The following is a 19,656-nucleotide window of genomic DNA, read 5'->3' as shown; positions in this document are numbered from 1 at the left end:
CCCCGTTCGAGATGTCTTCTTCCGGCATTCGTTCGAACGAGCATTGCTATATACTTTGGATGGAACGTATAGATATAGGCATAAACGATTTTACGGTTTAAAATCGTTTACCGTAAATCGATTTTACGATTATTCGATTTAAACGAGTGGATGTAATTCCTTGGGATCGGATGCAACGTGACCGGTGTAAAATTGCATTGGATATCGGTACGGGAACGGTGGTTGATTAGAAACGGAGAAGCGGCGAGAAGGGAGCGCGTGTCGCGGTCGATTTTTCTCCTTTCGGCTATTTTCGGCTCGACTCGGCTCCGTTCGGGATCTGCCGACGGCCGATCTGCCCGTTCGCCGCGCCGTTCGATCCGAGTCGAGCGCACGAGGGAGGCTCGTGCTCCGTTGGAAAAAAACCGTGGTAAGTTGACCACGTTGCGCAAAATAGAAAGAGGGTTAAACGTGGAGATTTGCGCGAGGAGGTGGTAACCATCTATGGCTTCCCCCGATAATACGCTTGCAGGGGTATCCGGCGCCGACACCTCTCTCTCGTATTCGCCATCTCGCATACGATGATTCTCGTATCCCCAAATCCGTTGACACGAATTCGTTCGTTTCGTTTCGGCTGAAATTGAAATTATACTCGCAGGAGAGGAAGAGAATTTTTTCAAAGGGGCACGCAGTGAATAAATAGGAAAATCTCTTTAAAACTTTGTGCGCGAGTATTAATAATAATAAGCATAATGAAACTCAAGTACGAGTCTCTCTCTCTCTCCCTCTCTGCCGATGTTTTTTCAACCGTGACTATAAAATTATACGTACGTATGTAATTAAGCGTCCCTTCTTTCGAATGAAATCATAAAAGGGGAGAAGCGGATAATTTTATGAAAGCTTTACAATTTACATCTCGTAAAAATATCTAAATCTTTTTACGTTCGGTGGAAAGGAGAGGCGAAGAGAGGGAGAGAGAGCGGGCGGGAGAAGAGAAATGAGAATATTTTAGAACGCGTCGTTAGTACACGCGCACGCGCTTTGCGTTAATATAATCGGGAGGATAGGAGCGAGAAAGGAACGTTTAAATCTAGGAAAATATTTACTTAAAAAACTCGCGATCCTTTTCTGATTAGAATACCTAGCTCGGTGGAGGGAGAGATACGGATTGTGGACGTAATTGCAGGCGGTGCATCCGAAGAAAAAGAAATCTATTGTAGAAATTTCCGGAAATTTTTCCGCGGTATAGCAGCTTTATTCTCTGGGACAAAGAAACGTCGCTTGCACGCGGCTAGTGGAACTTCCTGAAGCCGTTATCTCTCTGGCTGGCTTCCCGAGGGAATCTACCGCAAACAAATACTCGTATCTTCGAGTCGAACGTTGGAAAAACGTGGCACACGCGTTGCGAAACACCGTTACTTTGTTTTTTTCCGATCCCCTCCTTCACTCGACGTAAACCGAGTAGGACGCGTCCTTTCCGAATATACGAGCCATCATTTTTTTGTTTTTCTTTCCTCGTTCCTCGTTTCGCCTCTATTTGGAAGAAACCGAGCGTAATTCGGCCCACGTTCAGTTTATTTTTCCGTACGCGCATTAGATAACCGAACCGTTTCGTTTCAAACTGCTTCTTAAAAAGTATCCGTAGTTCTCGTTGGGCCGATAGAGGCGCTCTCTTCCGAGATAATTTCTTCTTTCTCTCTCTTTCTGGACGAAGTCAAGTTTATAAAATTCATAACGCAGTCAGGCTGGAAGAGAGCAATTGGTAACACGATCCGTTGTTCCCGCGATGCCCTCTTCCCACCAATGTTATTATCCCGTTCGAAAATGACACGGGCTTTGTAATAATAGCATCATCGTGAGAGAAGCGAAGGAAAGATATAGAAATCGAATCGATTTCTATCTCCTTCGAGACGTGTCGCAATGGGCCGTGTCGCGTGCATCCTCGCTACGGGATCGTTGGTGGTTGGGATTCTTGCAATTAGTACGAGTACGGGACGAGAAATGAGCGGATGATGTAATCGCGGTATACAACGTCCGAAGCGAAGAATTCCTTTCGAGTTGCGCTCCAAGAAAATATACCTTCGAATGCTTTGTTATTCTCGATTATACGACCAGGTTTATGCATCGGTTAAATCAGCGATTCGACCAGATACGAGTCGTAAATTTTGGAGCGCGTTTATTGGAAAGAAATAGGCCACCATGATAACGATACGTTATATAATCGAACCACTCGAGACTCGATTCTGGACGCGAAAATGGACGAATAATTTAGACCTATTGTCCGATCGATCCGATTGACCGTCTCGATTAAACGTTTGCCCTCGTTGAAATTTCTTTATGAAAATTTCTTTATATATATATATATAACATAATAAATGGATAAATTTATCGTCTAATGCACGATCGTAAACCGACGGATTACCTTGTTACTTTTATTGTTATTTCTTATTATCTTTACGTTATTCGTGAAATGGTAACTCGACCGATTTATTTTCATCTCTCGGTACGCAACAAAACAATCGATATGAAGAAAATGTTTATGGCTTCGTGATTATGGCTTTTGGCATCCACACGGCATCCTGCATGGTAGTTGGCATTCTTCTTCGAATTCGATGTCGACTGGTTTTGGTAATAAGACGTTTGCTAAACAACTTTGATGCATCGATATATAATTAGAACGATATTTCTTCTTCTCCTTCTTTTTCTTCTTCTTCTTCGATTCGAACACTTGAAAAAATTCGCCGCTTTTCCTGACGAGGCTCGGTGAAAAATTCGAGGATAAATTTGTAAACTGGTGCAGTGGAAGCGGACCATGGAGCGCGGTTAATCGGTCGGAGCAGGCCACTCATATTCGACGAACGTTGACGTACAGATTCCCCCATGAATATGCGCTACCTTTGGTCACCGTGCGCGCTCTACGCCGCGTGCACGACGAACCCTCGGTCTCGCGAGCTCTCCTTCGGGAGCGAGATGGGGAAAAAAAAGAGGAATACGGTCGAGGAAGGATCGGAAGGAGAGTCATTGCCACTGGCGATGAATTGAAAAGGAGAAGCGAAAAAACGTGGAGCCAAGTATTATTCGAGACGATAAATTCCTCTCTCGCTTAAAAAGATTTCGTGGAGATCGAAAATTGAATTTTTCTTCCTCCTTTTCACTTCCTCCTCGTTTTCTTCGAGTGGAAAACGACTCGTTTCGCGCGCGCGAATAACAGAGATTTCGAGGTCGAGCGGTTCGATCGAACGAACGTGTAATCTCGATGTTGCACGAGCAACGATGCGCCACTTCTCGTGTGAAAAAAGCGTACGAAACCGTTCTCCGTTTCAATTTTGTAGGTTGAGTTCGTATACAACCTCCATTTCTGGGCCAGTTTAACACGGTGATAAACGATACTTGACGATTATATTAAATCCGTTTTAATTATTTAATTCCTCGAAAAATATCTTTCGAATAAAAAACAATATATTCGAGGGGATAGAAATTGACACCCTGTTTTTAATCACGATCAAGAAATTATAAATTTTGGGCTTTGGGCTTATTAGAAATTATAAATACGGAAAATGGCGCCCGAGTGGACGAGCAGGTTGAAACTCGTAGCACAAAGCACCCGCTTTTCTCCGTTCCGAGCACGAGTACCGATCGAGCTGTGTGTTTTACGCTTTCCACTCGTCTCGTCTCTAACCTTCTCCCATCGGAACGAAAGTGAAAGTAGAGGTGACGCTTTTGACGAGGAAGAAAATAAGGGGGGAAGAGAAGAAGCAGGGTCGTCGTTGAAGTAAAAAGTAACGAGACCACTCTTTACTTTTTCGCTACAATTTCCTCGAATCTTTTTAAAAAATTTTAAATCATCTTCTTTTTTCTCTTTCCCTCTCTCGTCGAGAAAAAGTGTTACAAAGCGAGACGAGAAATCGTTTGCTTCCGCGTGAGTCAAGCGCGCACAGAAAGCATAACGCCCGCCCGTCAAATGTATAATTTATAACGAAAACTAGGAAAACGAGTTTCAAAATTTCTTCCATTATCTTTGAAATTTTCTCGAAACTTACTTTACCTCCTCGAAAACGGATATCGCGGATATAGGGAAATCGGGGGAGCGAGAGAGAGAGAGAGAGAGAGAAGGGTTGGTCAGAGAAGGCGGTTAAAAGCGGTGCACGCTTCGGTTCCCTCGATCGTGGGACTCGCGAAGAGAGGTTGTCAGACGGAGGGAGGCGGCCGAGGAGGTGGAGGTGGCGTCCAGTCGGTGAGAGGGAAAGAGAGAAGAGCGAGACGTCGTCGAGAGACGGAGAGAAGGGAGAGCGAGTGCCACTGGCGATGCATTCAGCCGGCCGCTAAAACAGTCCTCCGCCACTTGGATCCGTTGTCAGGTCGGGTAGCGCGTGCCGATCGAGCGTCTTTCCTTTCGATCCGCACATCGGTCGGCAATCCCAATTCCCTGCGCGAACAACGAAACGCTCGATCGATACACGACTGGTCGACGAATTCGTGTGCCAACGCGCGTGGAAAAAGATTCGGCAACAGTGCATGGACTCGAGGCGAAGAGTGCAAAAAATTCACATTCGAAGAAACGATGTTATGAGACGTTTGTTGGCCGCGGTACGATCGGTGGAACGACTAATTAACGACGACGACGACGACGACGATTCAACTTGGTTAGTTTCGAGGAGAAACGGTCGAAGAGATACCAGGAGGGAGAGATCACCGGTTAGTTTCCACGGACTGGAAAAATCGCATTTCACGCGACCATAACGAGTCACTTGGCTCGTGGTAATTACCGTTAACGGTAATTAATTCTTCCACTGTCCGCGTGGCTAATTTCTTAGGTGTAAAAGTAACGCGTGCCTCGAATCCAACCATTAATCCTCGCTCTATGATAAATTGCAGATGAAACGCGATCGATATTCCGTAATATATAATAATCCGTAAGTATTACGCGATTTAAACCGACGTACGTACCGTTCTTAACTTAATATTTCGTCCGTTTAAACCTTTTCTCCTTCGATCATTTTTTCGCTCGTCCCGTTTTTCTCTTTTCTCTTCCTCTCTTTTATCGTTTCACTCGATTATCGACACGATTCGAAATCGAAAATTTCTTCGAATCTTTCGACATTGCGAGGGGGAATCGACGAATACAAACAAGAGGAGCGGCCCGATCTGTGCGCGTTTCTGTTCTGCGACGCGAGCTTCGCGCGTATATTGATAAAACCGGGGGAAGGGAAGAAAAAAATGTGTCATCGAGTTTGATAGTGGCGATGACGACAGTTGAAATGTGAAAACGGTTTCCGTGTCTACGATTCCAGCGTTGCCGCCAATTTCCAAAGGGATTCGAGCGAGGAGAAAAACGAGGAAAGAAGAGAAAGAAGAAAATACGAAGAGCGGGAAAGAAACATCGAGGGATCTTAATCGATCGCGAACGATAACGGGACCTCGATGTATCCTGGGATCCTCGTGTAATCGCGAGGACGTGATTCGGTGAATCGGGTAACGAGCAAACCGAGTCCAACGGGAAACCTACCCTCTAGGATTGTGATCCGGTAACGAGCAAAAGACGTTGCTTTTCTTTCGCCTCGCGATCGATACAAAAAACCATCGCAACGCGATTCCAAAGCGGCCGGTGTGTAGGTTAACGCGTGCTTAGACCGGATTCGAACGGGAACTTCTATCCAGGGATGTTGTCTCTCGGCTGTCGAGAAAGGAAAAATTTTCGTTCGAATTTTAGATCGATCCATCTTTTTATCTTCGCGAGGAATTCAGTTGGCAAAATTTAATCGCGAATAAAGTTCGATAATTTCTCAATCTTGAGAAACGTGATAATAAAATCGTGGAAATAACGTAGCAAAGAGAATTATATTATAAAATCGATTGTGATAAACGTTTCATTCGGATTAATTTTAATTACTTATTTTTAACTAATTTTTCTTTTTTAACCAATATCGAAGAAGCGTGCATCTGATCGAAAGATCCATAAAAACTTTTCGTTTTGAATTCTCGAGCTTCTTTCTTCCAAGCTTATCCCGGTTGGAAGAAGGATCGGAGGTGGTATTCGAGCGAAACTTTAAGATGGATCGCCGACGCTTGAATCGAGGGGCGGAAAGAGAAGGGGTGGATGTACGTCGACCGAGCGGAATTGTATTTTGATTCGATGAGTCGTGATCGAATCGACTGGTCGGAGAATACTGGACGTTCGGAAAAATTTGGTTGGCGAGAAAGATCCGGTATATTGGAATTTTGAATTTCTTCGAGGGAACGGGATAGGGAAGAAGTTGAGCGGACTTTTATCTCGGAATCGTGTCGTTTCTAGAGAGGACGAGAACGAGTTCTCGACGCGCAGTAATCTATATTTCGGGAGGGAGAATCGATCGAATTTGTTTTTTCACCTCCGCATCCTCGAGCATTGGACGGTTGAGAAAGGCGAGTAGTTTCGAAGTATCGCGAAAACATGAGGCAAATTTCGAAGCGGCGTTTTATCCTCGACAACTTTAAGGATAGATACGATCGAAACAACTTGGTTAAAGTTCCTCGTGAAAAAACGATGAAATTTATATTGGCGACACCTTTCGATAAATCGATCGAAATATGCAAGTCGTATTTTGTCCATAATCCGTTCGATAAAAATCTTAAAAAAGGGATAGTGAAAAATTTAGTGAAAGATTTCGAAAAATAATAAAGTAATAAAATTTGTATGAACTTGAATCTTTCGATCGAAACGCTCGATCGAAATATGGAATTTGAAAAATATTTTATCCATAATTCGATAAAAATCTTAAAAAAGGGATAGTGAAAAATTTAGTGAAAAATTTCGAAAAATAATAAAGTAATAAAATTTGTACGATTGGCGACGAACTTGAATCTTTCGATCGAAACGCTCGATCGAAATATGGAATTTGAAAAATATTTTATCCATAATTCGATAAAAATCTCAAAAAAGGACAGAAAGTGAAAAATTTCGAAAAATAATAAAGTAATAAAATTTGTACGAACTTGAATCTTTCGATCGAAATATAGAATTCGAGAAATATTTTATTCGTAATACGTTCGATAAAAATCTCAAAAAAGGAAGTGACAAATTTCGAAAAATAATAAAGTAATAAAATTTGTACGATTGGCGACGAACGCGACCTTGAATCTTTCGATCGAAATACGGAATTCGAGAAATATTTTATCCCTAATCCGTTCGATAAAAATCTCAAAAAAGAAGAGGAAGTAAAAGATTTCGAAAAGTAGTAGAATTTGGCAATGAACACGAATTTTGAATTTTTCGACAACTCGATCGAAACGCTCGATCGGAAATATGGAATTCGAGAAGTCCCTATTTTATCCCTAATCCGTTCGATAAAAATCTCAAAAAAGGATGAGAAGTGAAAGATTTCGAAAGAATAAAGTAGTAGAATTTACGCGATTGGGGATAAACCTTGAATCTTTCGACAACTCGATCGAAACGCTCGATCGGAAATATAGAATTCGACAAGTCGTATTTTGTCCCCAATTCGCTCGATAAAAATCTAAAAAAAGGAGAGGAAGTGAAAAATTTCGAAAGACGTAAAATAGTAGAATTTGGCAACGAACACGAGTTCGAATCTTTCGACAACTCGATCGAAACGCTCGATCGGAAATATGGAATTCGACAAGTCGTATTTTGTCCCTAATTCGCTCGATAAAAATCTTAAAAGAGGAAAATTTTGAAAAACTTTAAAAAATAGCAGAATTCGTGCGATCAAGGTATCCGTTGGAATATATACGTTGGGTATGGCGATAACGTAATTGAAATGTCTCGAGTTCCCGGAATGTTCCCGCATAAATCACAGCCGTCTGATCGACTCCTTTAAGTGGATCATTCGTTAAATGTAAATGTTGCAATAGAAATCTCGCCGGGGTGTTCGAGGAGTTGTACGGATTTTTCTCTCGCCGCTGCCTCTCGAAACGATTACGCGGTTCCCCGATAATGGCCGAGGAAACGTTTCTCGATGCTCGATGCTTTTATCTACAAACTTTAAAGTGAAAATTACAAATTCCTTGGAGCTTCTCTTAACCCGCATCCTTGAAAATCATCGTGGCGCGAGAAATCATCGCGCAAAACTCGTCCTTTCGAGATCAAGTTTAACGTTTTTTTAGGTTAGCTTTTATTTTACGTAATTTAAAATAGGGCGACGGGTTAAAACTTCGAATATACCCGTGGTTTCGTTTCTCTTCGAAGAAGAAACATTAATCGAAACGACGAGATAATAACACGGTACGCTTTCGAGAAAGAAAGAGAGAGAAAGAGAAAAAGACGTTCGTCTGACGAGGATACACGCACACTACGAAACGGATGGCGGAAACGTTCTGACTCACTCGACTTTTTTTCGCCACCATTCGACACAGGAGCGGACGAGCCATTAGCAGAAATAGATGGAAGAAAATGAAAATAGTGTCGCTGGATCCAAGGAGTGACGATCGGAGCGATTGGACCATCGATCGAAGGGTAATAACGAAACGAAATAATTATACGAATAATTGACTTGGACGGCGTGGAATCGTGTGGATTGTTTCGAAACCTGTTCGATAACTACGTTCGAAACATCGTAACAGAGTGCATATAGCAGGTAGAGTGACGTGTGTTCGATTCGAGGCATCGAGGACGTAGTACCGTTTGATTCCTCGTGTTAGACTGTGTGACGATACCGGCCCACCTTCCTCCGCCGTTCCATTTCGTTTTATTCTCTCTCGTATGCAACTCATCATCCCCCACTGGAGATGCTCAAGATACGGATGTTGGATTACATCGGGGATACTGGGTAAGTATTGTCACGATTCTTCCGTCTCATCCATTCTGCGAGTAGAAACGAATTCGCGTTATTAATTTCGCGTACAGTGCGATATAATTGCACTGAATAAAAATTACGTACGACGAAAAGTTGAAATCGCGCGAAATGTTATTCGAGTTTTGACTTCCGGTGAAGAAGGAGAAAAATAAAAAAGGAAGTTTGGAAGCGAGTTGGAAAGTATTTTTTCCCCAAATTCCTGTGCACGCTCTCTCCGCTCGCAACAACAAGGCGAAACAAGCACGTGCATTTATACGGACGACGTTCCCTCTGTACGCTCGCATAGAACTGGCGAGCGCGCGAACAAAACTCATTCATAGTCGAGTCGCGAAACGACGCATGGATTGAAACGTAGATTGTTCGTTTTAGGCATGCGCAACGAGACATTCGCTCGCTCGTATATATGCTTGATTATTTTACGTTGACAAAAGAGAGCAATATTTGGCCTAGATTGAATCGGTAATATAGTATTCCTATATTATCGATTATGTTCACGCGTTCTAATTAATTCCGTTAAGTGTCGATTGTGAAATTTTAAAAAGAGAGAGCGTAATTTTAATTTCGCGAAATTTCGAAGTCTAACGGTTTAAATTATTATCCGATTCTCGAGCGTGTCATTTATACAGAGTGTCAATCAGATATGTTCCTTCGTGAACGAATGGGATAAAAGAGAAATAAAGAGCTTCGGCTTAAAAATTTGCCAAACGATTCGAAAGTTGCGTTTGTTAAGTAAGGTCATCGGCAAACTGGTTTCTTTCCATTTTTTCCCCCCCAACACGAAAACAGAAGTTGCACGCTCGAGATAAAATCGGCGCGTGCAAAATGGCCAAAATTACACGCCTCTCTCGTCTTATTTTCTATCCGACAACATACTTGAGTCGATTCCCCTTTTCTCTCGTCGCTTGTTTTCAACAACAGTATATGTACTGTTCCCTGGTGAAAAAACGTCTCGCGGGACGGCAGAGGAGCGAGAGGAGTTCCTCGCTAGGATCGTTTATCCCCACTCTAGACTCTTTGTTGACAATCCTGACACCTTGCGCTACATAATAGTGGAAGAGCTACAATTTGAACGGTCAAAAGTGTAAAAATTATTTTCATTTACGAAGTTATATTTTTCGAAACTATCTATATATATGTCTAGCTTATTCGTAGCTTATTCGAACACGAAATTACATATATTTTACAACTACCGTTACGAATTATAATTAACATATATTATAAGAAATAAAAAAATTTTTATATTACATTGATACATCAGAATACATTAAACTTCTACACACAGATCGTTTTATCGTCCCTCTCTGCCCCAATCGGATTAATGTACAAATAATACTAGTTAGGAATAGAAATGCGTGTAAAAATAAACGTTTCCTCCCACATTAATCAATCAGATTGCTTCTTTCTAGCAATGAACAATATATTCGCGTGGAATGAAATTATGATCGGGCCACCCATTTTTACTCGGCCGGCCACTAGAAACGTATCGCCCGGAATACTAATGAACGCGGCCGAGAACAAGACCGATATTCTTTCCCACTTGGGGTATAATAACCGACCACGCCTCTCGGCCACGGTGCTTCGCGTAGACGTAAAATTTCGAAGCGAAATTGGACCGAGTGGAGACCTCGTTTTCTCGAAAGGGACGTTGAATCTCCGATATTTATCTCGTTTGCTACGCGATTGCACCGTTACACAAATACGATACAGCGTAATAATCGATTCGCTCGAAAATAACAACGGGCACTTCGAGCGAGTCAATTTGCTTGGGGAGGGGGTAATGGCTTCGAATATTTGTCGTATAAATATAATCGTTACGTTAAGGTCGCGCAGGGACGAATTATTATCGAATCTCGAATTAATATTTCGTGGCGCAATTTCAATCGAATGGGGAAGGGTCAAAGCAGCGGGAACGCGTTTCTAATTTCCTGTTTATTATAGAAACGACCCACACCACCGGTTTGCGGGTGCAGAATTGATCTAATTGAGGTCGTCGATGCTCGAACAGGAAGGCAAACGGAGGCGTCTCGGAACGTTTTCACTCGGTGAAACTTTTCCAACGAAAGAAAGAGACCGCTCGCCTCGTAGTGCGCAACGATTTTTTTTTTAAAATCGTTCTAGCTCTTATTTATTTATTTTAACTGCTCTGAAAAAAAGTTTCTCCACACGGATCGAAACAGTCGAATTCCGTATATAGAGAAAGCGTGAAATTAAGAGAGCAGAGTTTCGTATTTTCATCGCGTCCGGTCCACATTTATATTATAAACACGGGGCGGGAAAATTTGATTTTCCAGGGATCGTGATGAAATTTCAGGGAATAAAGTAAGAGCTTTTAGAGCTCGCGGTTTTGCGGATTCCACGATTAGTCGAGATTGTGTCATCGCGGATGTGTGCGGCCAGCGTCGTGATATCCGTGATAAGAAGTTAACAAACATTGTTAACAACATGTTGCGACATTGTTTCCATTTTTTTTTTTTTTTTATATCTTTTGAAACGAAATCGTAATACGCTTTTTTTAAAAATATTTTCTCGATTGATCGAACGTCTCTCTCTCTCTCTCTCTCGTATTATTTCGAAGGACGAACGAGATTGAAAAACGAAAGGAATGCGAAAGCCGGGGAAAGCTTCGATTTATCGAAAATAAAAAGGCGACGAGGAAATCGAGCGAGACAGAATCCGTATCGGTCAATTGTACGCCGTTCCAGATAAAGCTTTTAATCGAGAGCAAAATATACGTATATATACGAAGTTATATTACTCGTCAACACTTAATAAGCAGATAAGCACTCGCTGTTGTAATTTTAATAGCGAGGCTACACTTGTGAAAAGCGTGCAGTCGGCCTCTCGCTATATTCGTCGTTCTATGCGCCGTGTGTGAGTCACTTTTTGAAATATAATTAAAGAATATTCATGATTGTTAATTCGCTCGTTATATATTCAGGCTGTCGTGTTCGTATTCCCAACTATCGCCCCAACACGTATATATGGACGGGGAGTTTGACTCTCCATTGGCGAGGCAAGGTCTCTCCTCCTCCTCCTCCTTTATTATTAATAAATTCAACCTTATTCACCAACTCGTAAACACTTGCGTTATATTTTTTCCAACGATCGAAAAACGGGGGAAAATGATATTTTCGTAGGAGAGAGAGAGAGAGAAAAAAAATTTCTATCTTTACCGATCGTAGGTAACCGTTCGTCGAGGATTCATTTTTTAGCTGTTCCAATTCGAGATGGAAAAAAGCGAGGAGCGAATTAGTAGCGTCGGCGATATCTCCTCCTCCCTTCATTTCGTTCGCCGATATCTGGCCTCTGGGCAATATGGCAATACGCCCGGTATTCGTGGAAATGATACTTTGCGGGCAAGGTTGTCCGGTTCGTATAAGCGTACTACCTACGTTTCTATATATACGTGGATATACACCACGTTTCATAGGTGGAGCAACGAATCTTACGACTTTCGATAATTTTCGTAACGAATAAATTGAAATGGTCGTATTTGCTTTTTTCACAGGATCGTAAAACAAGTTGAGTCCCTTCTCGATTAATCCTCCTCGTGGTTTGCTATAGTTGGCAACGAAACACTCCTGACGGACACTCCTTGTGTATATTTAATAAACGTACGTCGCTCGCTCGCAGTAATGTTCGTTATTTCAATAATCTCTGCGGTTGTAACTGCTTGGTTAAAACTGGTTATTTCGCGTGTATGTTTGTAATAATAATAGGACAGAAATGAATTTCTGTATTTTTTTGAAAAAAAAAAAAGTGATTTATAAAAAAGAAAAAAAGGATAAAAGGAGGATAAAAGGAAATATATTTTACGTATGATGTTTCACGTTGCGTTGAACTACTCGTGATGAATAGTACGTAACCAGACGTTAATTATTAATTATTACACGCTTGTATATATTACACAAGCACCGGTGCAGTGAATCGGATTGAAAATTTACTTTTCCCAGATTCGCAGGTTTTTTTAACATGGAACGGATAAGGAATATTTTTCAGAAAGAAGAAACAAAAAAATACTCGTTTCGAAGAAGCGATGATTTTTAATTATTGACCGGAAGTACAATAAAGTATATCGTGAAACGAAATATCGAGCATTTCGCTTCCCTGGCGAGTACATAAAGTAAGGATCTGCAAAGTTGCCACGGATATCGTAAACGAAACTTTTCTTCCGATGTCTTCTTTCGATTAAAATCCAACGAGTTTCTTCAACGCGCGAAACTTCTTCTTTCGAGTCGAATTAAACTTCGGAACGGAACTTCTTTTTTTAAAAAGAGTAGTAGTAAAAAGACAGGGAGAGGGGAGGGGGTAATTTCCCAACCGCCGCGATAACGCATCCGTCGCTCGAACGTGTTTCGAATCTTCGCTCGAGCCGAGCAACTCGTGGCCAGGTATTATTATAATTTAATCGACGCTAAAATTGATTCGCTGCGCGGCCGATCTATTCGCGCAGCCCTGATCGGCCTTGCACGTTCCAATGAATAGATGAATGTGTAATTGCCACGCGCGATTCGATCGATTCCAATCGAGCCAATGAATCAGTCAACGTCGATGATGTCCGCGAGACATGTCCGATGGGAACCCTTGTTTCCACCAAGGTCGCGCCTCTACGCTGCCTCTTATGGCGCTCTCTCCTATTTCGAAGGAACGTTAATTAACCAGTTACTTCCTACGAGTAATTATGCGTGTCCTTGAACGCGGAAATTCTACTCAGGAGCGTAGAAAATTTTATTTATTTCTCGTTCTTGGGGGAGGGAGAATTTTTTTTTCCTTCTTTTTTTCAAATTTTTCCAATTAAATTTTTACAGCGTGGAACGAGTTGAAAAATTCGAAAAATTCGAGGTTATGAGCATGTCTCCCCTGTATCGGATAAATTTGAGAATCAGGTTCGAAGTGAGCGTGCATCTCGAAAGAGCGACGATGGCGAGTAAGCGGGAGGAAGAGAGGGAGAGTATGCGAGAGGTAGGATTCTTTGTCGAGGGAGAGAGACGGTTTGTGTACACTTCGCGAATACGTAAAAGCTCTCCGCCGGTACTGCAGAAAGCGAAGGGAATCATTCCTTTTAGGCGTGTTTCCTCGAGCGTCCGTTTTCGAGGATTGTAAAAAGAAATGGTAACGAGAAACCCACACTTCTTTAATTTCCGAAATTAATTTTCCAAATTCTTTTAAGAATTTCTTACAGTTAATGTTATCTTTATAAGGTTTAAGAAAAACTCGATTTGCCAAAATAAAATAATTTAATACAATAATATTTTTCGAATATCGTTAAATCATTAATTTCGAGCGGGAAATAAATTTCCATCTTTCCCCTCCCCTCGTGTTTCGCGTTAATTTCCGTTTATTACGCGAGTGGAAGGCTCACAATGTAAGTAATCCGTTTAACCGTTACTCGTTTAATCACGCGTGGCTCGTCTCCTTTTGACACCACGCTCTAAAAAGAAGGAGGCGACGCGACTGGTAAATTCGCATGCAACGCCCTTCTCGATCAATCTTCAAAACTCGCGCTGATTACTTACTGCTCGCGGGACGCGATACATTTGCATAATGAACAGTCTGCGTACGCGTTATTATTACTTTTTCTTCCCGATTTATTTCGTTTCGAAATTTCGCAATCACGAGATTCGTGAGAACGCGAAGGAATTTTAAAAATTTTCCATCTCGTCGCAGCAGACGTATTGCTCAAACATCGAGAGGAATAAAAAAATTGTCAACTAAAGTCAGGAATATTATTATTGGTAACGTAGATAGGTTAAAATTAATCCATAAATGATTGGATTAAAGGATTCGCTGGATGGCGAGTGTATATTATGAGTGGAACGATGTGACAAATCGTTATATCGCGTGAATTTCCAATAACAAGTGATTACTCAACATTAACTTCGATTTGCAAAGAAAAATAGGATAAAATAAAAAAATCTAAGCGATAATTTATAACGATGTAAATTTAAATTAAAATAGATGTTCTCGAGATTGTTGTTGTATATAAAATTGAAATTCGAATGGTTTTTACAAAATTCACGGAATATTTCTATTGAAATTAAAAAAAAAAAACTACTGACCGATCAGTTATCGATTAATCGCCTGCCTATAAATATCCCGTATTTCGTTTAATCCGTAAACGTTTAAAAAGAGGATTACAAAATTTTTTAAACGTGTATTACATCGAAACAATTACTTTTTATACGTTTGAGAATAAATTTTAATACACATTAAATTCCGCAACACGCTTCGCGACGGGATCATGCAACGCGTCGCATTATCGTTCTTTAACAACTTTTGTCACGATCGGAGAAACGGGGTTGTGGGATACGACGTACGCGAGGTAAAATCAATTTGCAGCCTCGCTTCTTTAGTTACTTGTACAGCGCGGTAATTGGATCGCGGTTAGCCTCCTTACGAGTTTTCGAATGAAATTTCACGCACCTTATGAAACTCGATTTCGTTACACCGCCGTCGATATTATCCTCTTTAATAACCCCCCTCCTCCCCTCCCTTCCCCCTCCTCCTCCTAGCTCCTCCAACTCGCAATCTCGCATTATGAGCGATGCGGCGGTCAGCGAGGATACGAGTCTCGCGTATGAAATTTTTTTTCTCTTTTTTTTTTTCTCTCCTCCTCCTCCTCCTTTCATTTTTCTTTCATCGACTATCAACTCTCGTCCAGCTGTGCTCGAATACGATCACGCGCCTATCGTCCACCATCGAAGATTTATCATCGCGGCTGGAAACTAACTATTAATTACGTGTATATATCGTTACCGCTTATTTCCGCTTAATGGCCGCGCGCGATCACGATTATCATTCGATCCGAACGATTAACGGCCGATCGTGTTTCCCGTCTATTTACATCCTTTTACCCAGCTCTGCAAAATTTAACTCGTTCGTTAAGAACAGACGACGATTAGCGCACGGGCCGACTCTCGATATCGACTCAACGCCTCTCTCTCTCTCTCTCTCTCCGTCGAATTATTTATCGATACACCTGCGCCCCGTCAAACGCTCTAGGAACCGAGAGCGAGACAGCGAGAGAGCGAGACGAGAGATGGACAGAGAGAGAGAGAGAGAGAGAGAGAGAGAGAGAGAGAGAGAGAGAGAGAGAACCACACACACACACACACACACACACACACACACACACACACACACACACACACACACACACACACACACACACACACACACACACACACACACACACACACACACACACACACACACACACACACACACACACACACACACACACACACACACACACACACACACACACACACACACACACACACACACACACACACACACACACACACACACACACACACACACACACACACACACACACACACACACACACACACACACACACACACACACACACACACACACACACACACACACACACACACACACACACACACACACACACACACACACACACACACACACACACACAGAGAGAGAGAGAGAGAGAGAGAGAGAGAGAGAGAGAGAGAGAGAGAGAGAGAGAGAGAGAGAGAGAGAGAGAGAGAGAGAGAGAGAGAGAGAGAGAGAGAGAGAGAGAGAGAGAGAGAGAGAGAGAGAAGGATTAGGAATCCTTGTTTTCGACGTTTCAGCTATATTAATACGGGCTGGATGCAATTTTCTCAGCGTGATCTCGCCGCGCGCGAACCCTCTTCCTCCCCCTCCCCCGCCCCTCCCCGCGTAAATCCTCGCGGGTCGTAAAGACGCGATTTCAATTTAACCGTCGGTCACGAGCCGGATACGGGGTTGAAATATTATCGCGATTTTATAGGATAACGATTACGCCCATTGTACGAGATATTAACGGAGCGAGGCGAGAATATCGATCCGCTCGTTCTCGATCGTCGGTCGAATCGCGAGAGAGGAGGCGGGGGAAGAGGGGAGGGGGAGGGGAAAGGTGGGAACGTGATTTAACAGCGTGACACCGGCTCGGAGATATTATCGGGGGGCGGTTAATAATCTCGTCGAAAATTTTTCTATCTCCGTATCGCGGCGGGTCGATTGTGCGCCGGGTGACGTGCGGGGACGCGAGAACCGTTCAACCGTCGCTCACCCGGCCGGCGAGTAAGAAAGAAAAAGAAAAAAAGTAGTTCTCCACCTCTGGAGAATATTAAACAGCCTCTCCGGTGTTCCGTCCCCCCCCCCCTCGAGACCCTCCCTACGGGCCCCAGCGCGCGTATATTTTCATGCACGCCCACTTCATTTTTTAACCTCTTCTCGTCTTTCAACATCCTCGTTGAAAAGAGGGCACGACTCGTTGAAACGGTCCGATCTTCCACGCACGGATCACACCAAGGGGGGAGGGAACGAAAACTGGAACCCCTGTACCTGCTCAACCTGCTCCCTCTTTCTTCGATGCTCGATCCGCGCCCGGTTAAAGAGGAAGTTGCAACGGAGAAGAGGGCGTAGCACATCCGGTAGCGGATAATACGCGGTCTAATAATTTCGTCCACGAGGGAAACCTTTTCGAGTTACGACGGTTACACGCTTTGATACTCGGCAGAGAGAGAGAGAGGGAGAGAAGAGAGAGAGAGAGGGAGAGAGAGAACGGATACTCTTTTCGAATCCGGAAGAAGAAGGGAAGAATAGAAACCGTCTCTAGGTAGATAACGAAAGTGTGGAAATCCTTGTCACTCTCCGTTTATTATGAAAGGCTTTAACGTACTTTCGCGACAGGATCGAGCATTCTCTATTTCGTTTACGATTACCGTGGTCATTTATTCGTCGAAGCGAATCGCGTGTTTTTTCCTCTTTGGACGGAAAGGAGGGAAAAATCGAAGAATGCATTTTTACGGGAGATGCGTTATTGTCGAATTATTCGACGATAAGAGGCGTGTATTTAAACGCGCCGTTTGGAAATCCGAATGGAAGAATCCGAAAGTAAGGAAAAAGCGAATTTGCACGATACAATGCCGCGGTTAATTTCCATAGAGGGATCCCTATGGAAGACGGTTCGGCGGATGCCTGGCTCAGCAAGGGAGCATCCTCTTTCCTTTTGCACGACGAAAATATCGTTGGGCTATTACCACGGGGCGCGACTGGAGAAACGTATACAGCCATGGTATGTAACAGGCCACAATTTCTCGAACAAAGCCACTAACAAGTGAGCGCGGCCTCTTGTGAATCAGGCTATATCTACCAAGTGTACGTACAGTGACCCGACGTGCTCGTGAGTTCGAGCAATAATCCCTTGACACCGGCAACCGAGCTGTTAGCTTCACGCACCATCGTCTCTTTCCTCCCTCTCCCTTTCTCTCTCTCTCCTTATATCGTATACGCCCGCGATATACTATATCGAGTTGTATATATACGCGGATCCCAAGCCGCAAGAATTTACTTTTCACCGCTGCGCGAGCAGAAATGATCGTTGAATCTGAAAACGCATCCAGCCAACAAGACTGCGGCAAGAAGGTAGCCTTTGTTTCTTCTCTCTCGAGTAATATTTCTTCTAACGTTTCTGCGTTTGTCAAAGTTCGTCGAAAATGGCACGCAATCGTCCGCCATTACCAAACCAGATCGATTTCTCGAATAATAAAATTTATTTCTTTCATTCGCTAAATCGAGGAAAAATCGAGTTTAGAAGCGAAAGTGATTTACGAATCGACGTAGAAAAGATCAGAAAACACAAAAATACGTTACGTAAAATATCATCTGGGTTATATAAGTGATCGAAAAGAAGGTGTGATCTTCCCCGCAAATTACATTATTGCCGGCTCGATTGATTTATCCCTCTGCGCTCGTGCAACAGGTGTTGTGTCGCTGTGCTTCGCGTAGCGACGATATTCTTTTTATTCCGACGCGAAACGCGATTTTTGAGAAACATCGAAAGGGAAAACATCGAACGACGAATTAAAAGAGGCGAATGTATAGAAACAGCGAACCGAGCGAATGACGGCGTCGAACACCGAGGTCGAGGAAAAAAAAAATTAAAGAAAAAACATGTTGGCTATACGCCAAGCGCGAAAAAGACCGTTGCAGGATGAAGCATCGTGTTTCTTCGCAAAGGAAATATCTTCTCTAAAATCGTTTTACGGCACACTAAATTATCGTATTCTATAGAAATAATGTTACTCGATTTTATTGTTCTACGTGAAAGGTAAAATTCCCTTCGAATCGTAAACTGGTGGCCGAGACGTTGAGGTTGAATCAACGTCTTACGAGAATAGATTTTAATATCTGCTTCTTTTTTTTCTCTTTTTCTTTTCTTTTCTTTTTTTTTTTTTTTTTACGAGAATTTCAATGGAAGACCAACGTTGTAACGTGGAAAATAGTGGTTCTTACGATCATGAGATCGAAGATAGATTTCTATTATCGCCTCGGACGAATCGATTTCCTGGAGATTAGCCGCGGCCATTGAGCATATCGAATTAGAGAAAGGTAGGAAAAATTGAGCAAACAGAGCGACGAGGCAAGCGTTATTCTCCAATTCCGATTCGCGTTCCTTTCCGCCGTATCCCACTTACGCTCGCGGGGCATCGTGCAAGTGTCTTTACACCTCGTTAGTCACTGTCTCGGAGAAAACGGACGTCAGCTCGATTTACGATCCGCCGACAGGAAGAAGGATTTCCATCCTGGATCGAGTGTACCCGACTTTATTTTTTACCCGCCAGGATAAAAGGAGATAACGTACGGCTCGCGTGTCGCCACTTTTCTCGACATGCAGAATAAGCAACAATTTTTTTTTTTATATCTAATTCAAAATTTCCTACTAAATTCGAAATTAATAAAATAATAATATTAAAATTATTCATGTTATAATATGTAACGGATTGACAAGTAGATCCCAGCAGTAACTAGAATTGATGAATGAAGTGAAAGTGAAACTGGTGTTGGTGCTATCATCGTTAATCAAAGTGAAAATTTGGAA

General features: G+C 42.6%; 1 protein-coding gene and 1 long non-coding RNA gene across 10 annotated transcripts in view; one reads left to right on the top strand and one right to left on the bottom strand.

Annotated features, from left to right (window-relative positions):
- The window catches only part of LOC114578087 (rap1 GTPase-activating protein 1), a 101,778-nt gene that overhangs the window by 5,776 nt on the left and 76,346 nt on the right, over positions 1-19,656 (top strand). For 2 of the 9 annotated variants that reach the window (XM_062080620.1, XM_062080614.1), the window contains exon 1: positions 4,300-8,744. The exons of 3 other annotated variants lie outside the window; for them this stretch is intronic. In XM_062080620.1, coding sequence (XP_061936604.1) covers positions 8,704-8,744 — 41 coding nt within the window. In that variant the 5' untranslated portion in view covers positions 4,300-8,703. Of the gene's footprint in view, positions 1-4,299; positions 8,745-19,656 lie in introns of those variants that run through there. 4 more of the 9 variants (XM_062080618.1, XM_062080617.1, XM_062080616.1 and 1 more) reach the window with 4 other exon arrangements.
- Positions 1-19,656, bottom strand: part of LOC133666802 (uncharacterized) — a 36,539-nt gene that overhangs the window by 6,231 nt on the left and 10,652 nt on the right. The window lies entirely within an intron of this gene.

Source organism: Apis cerana, linkage group LG10, assembly GCF_029169275.1.
Source record: "Apis cerana isolate GH-2021 linkage group LG10, AcerK_1.0, whole genome shotgun sequence".
In the NCBI taxonomy this organism is placed as follows: domain Eukaryota; kingdom Metazoa; phylum Arthropoda; class Insecta; order Hymenoptera; family Apidae; genus Apis; species Apis cerana.
Note: the sequence above shows the minus strand (reverse complement) of the source record. Positions and strands in the feature narration are given on the sequence as shown.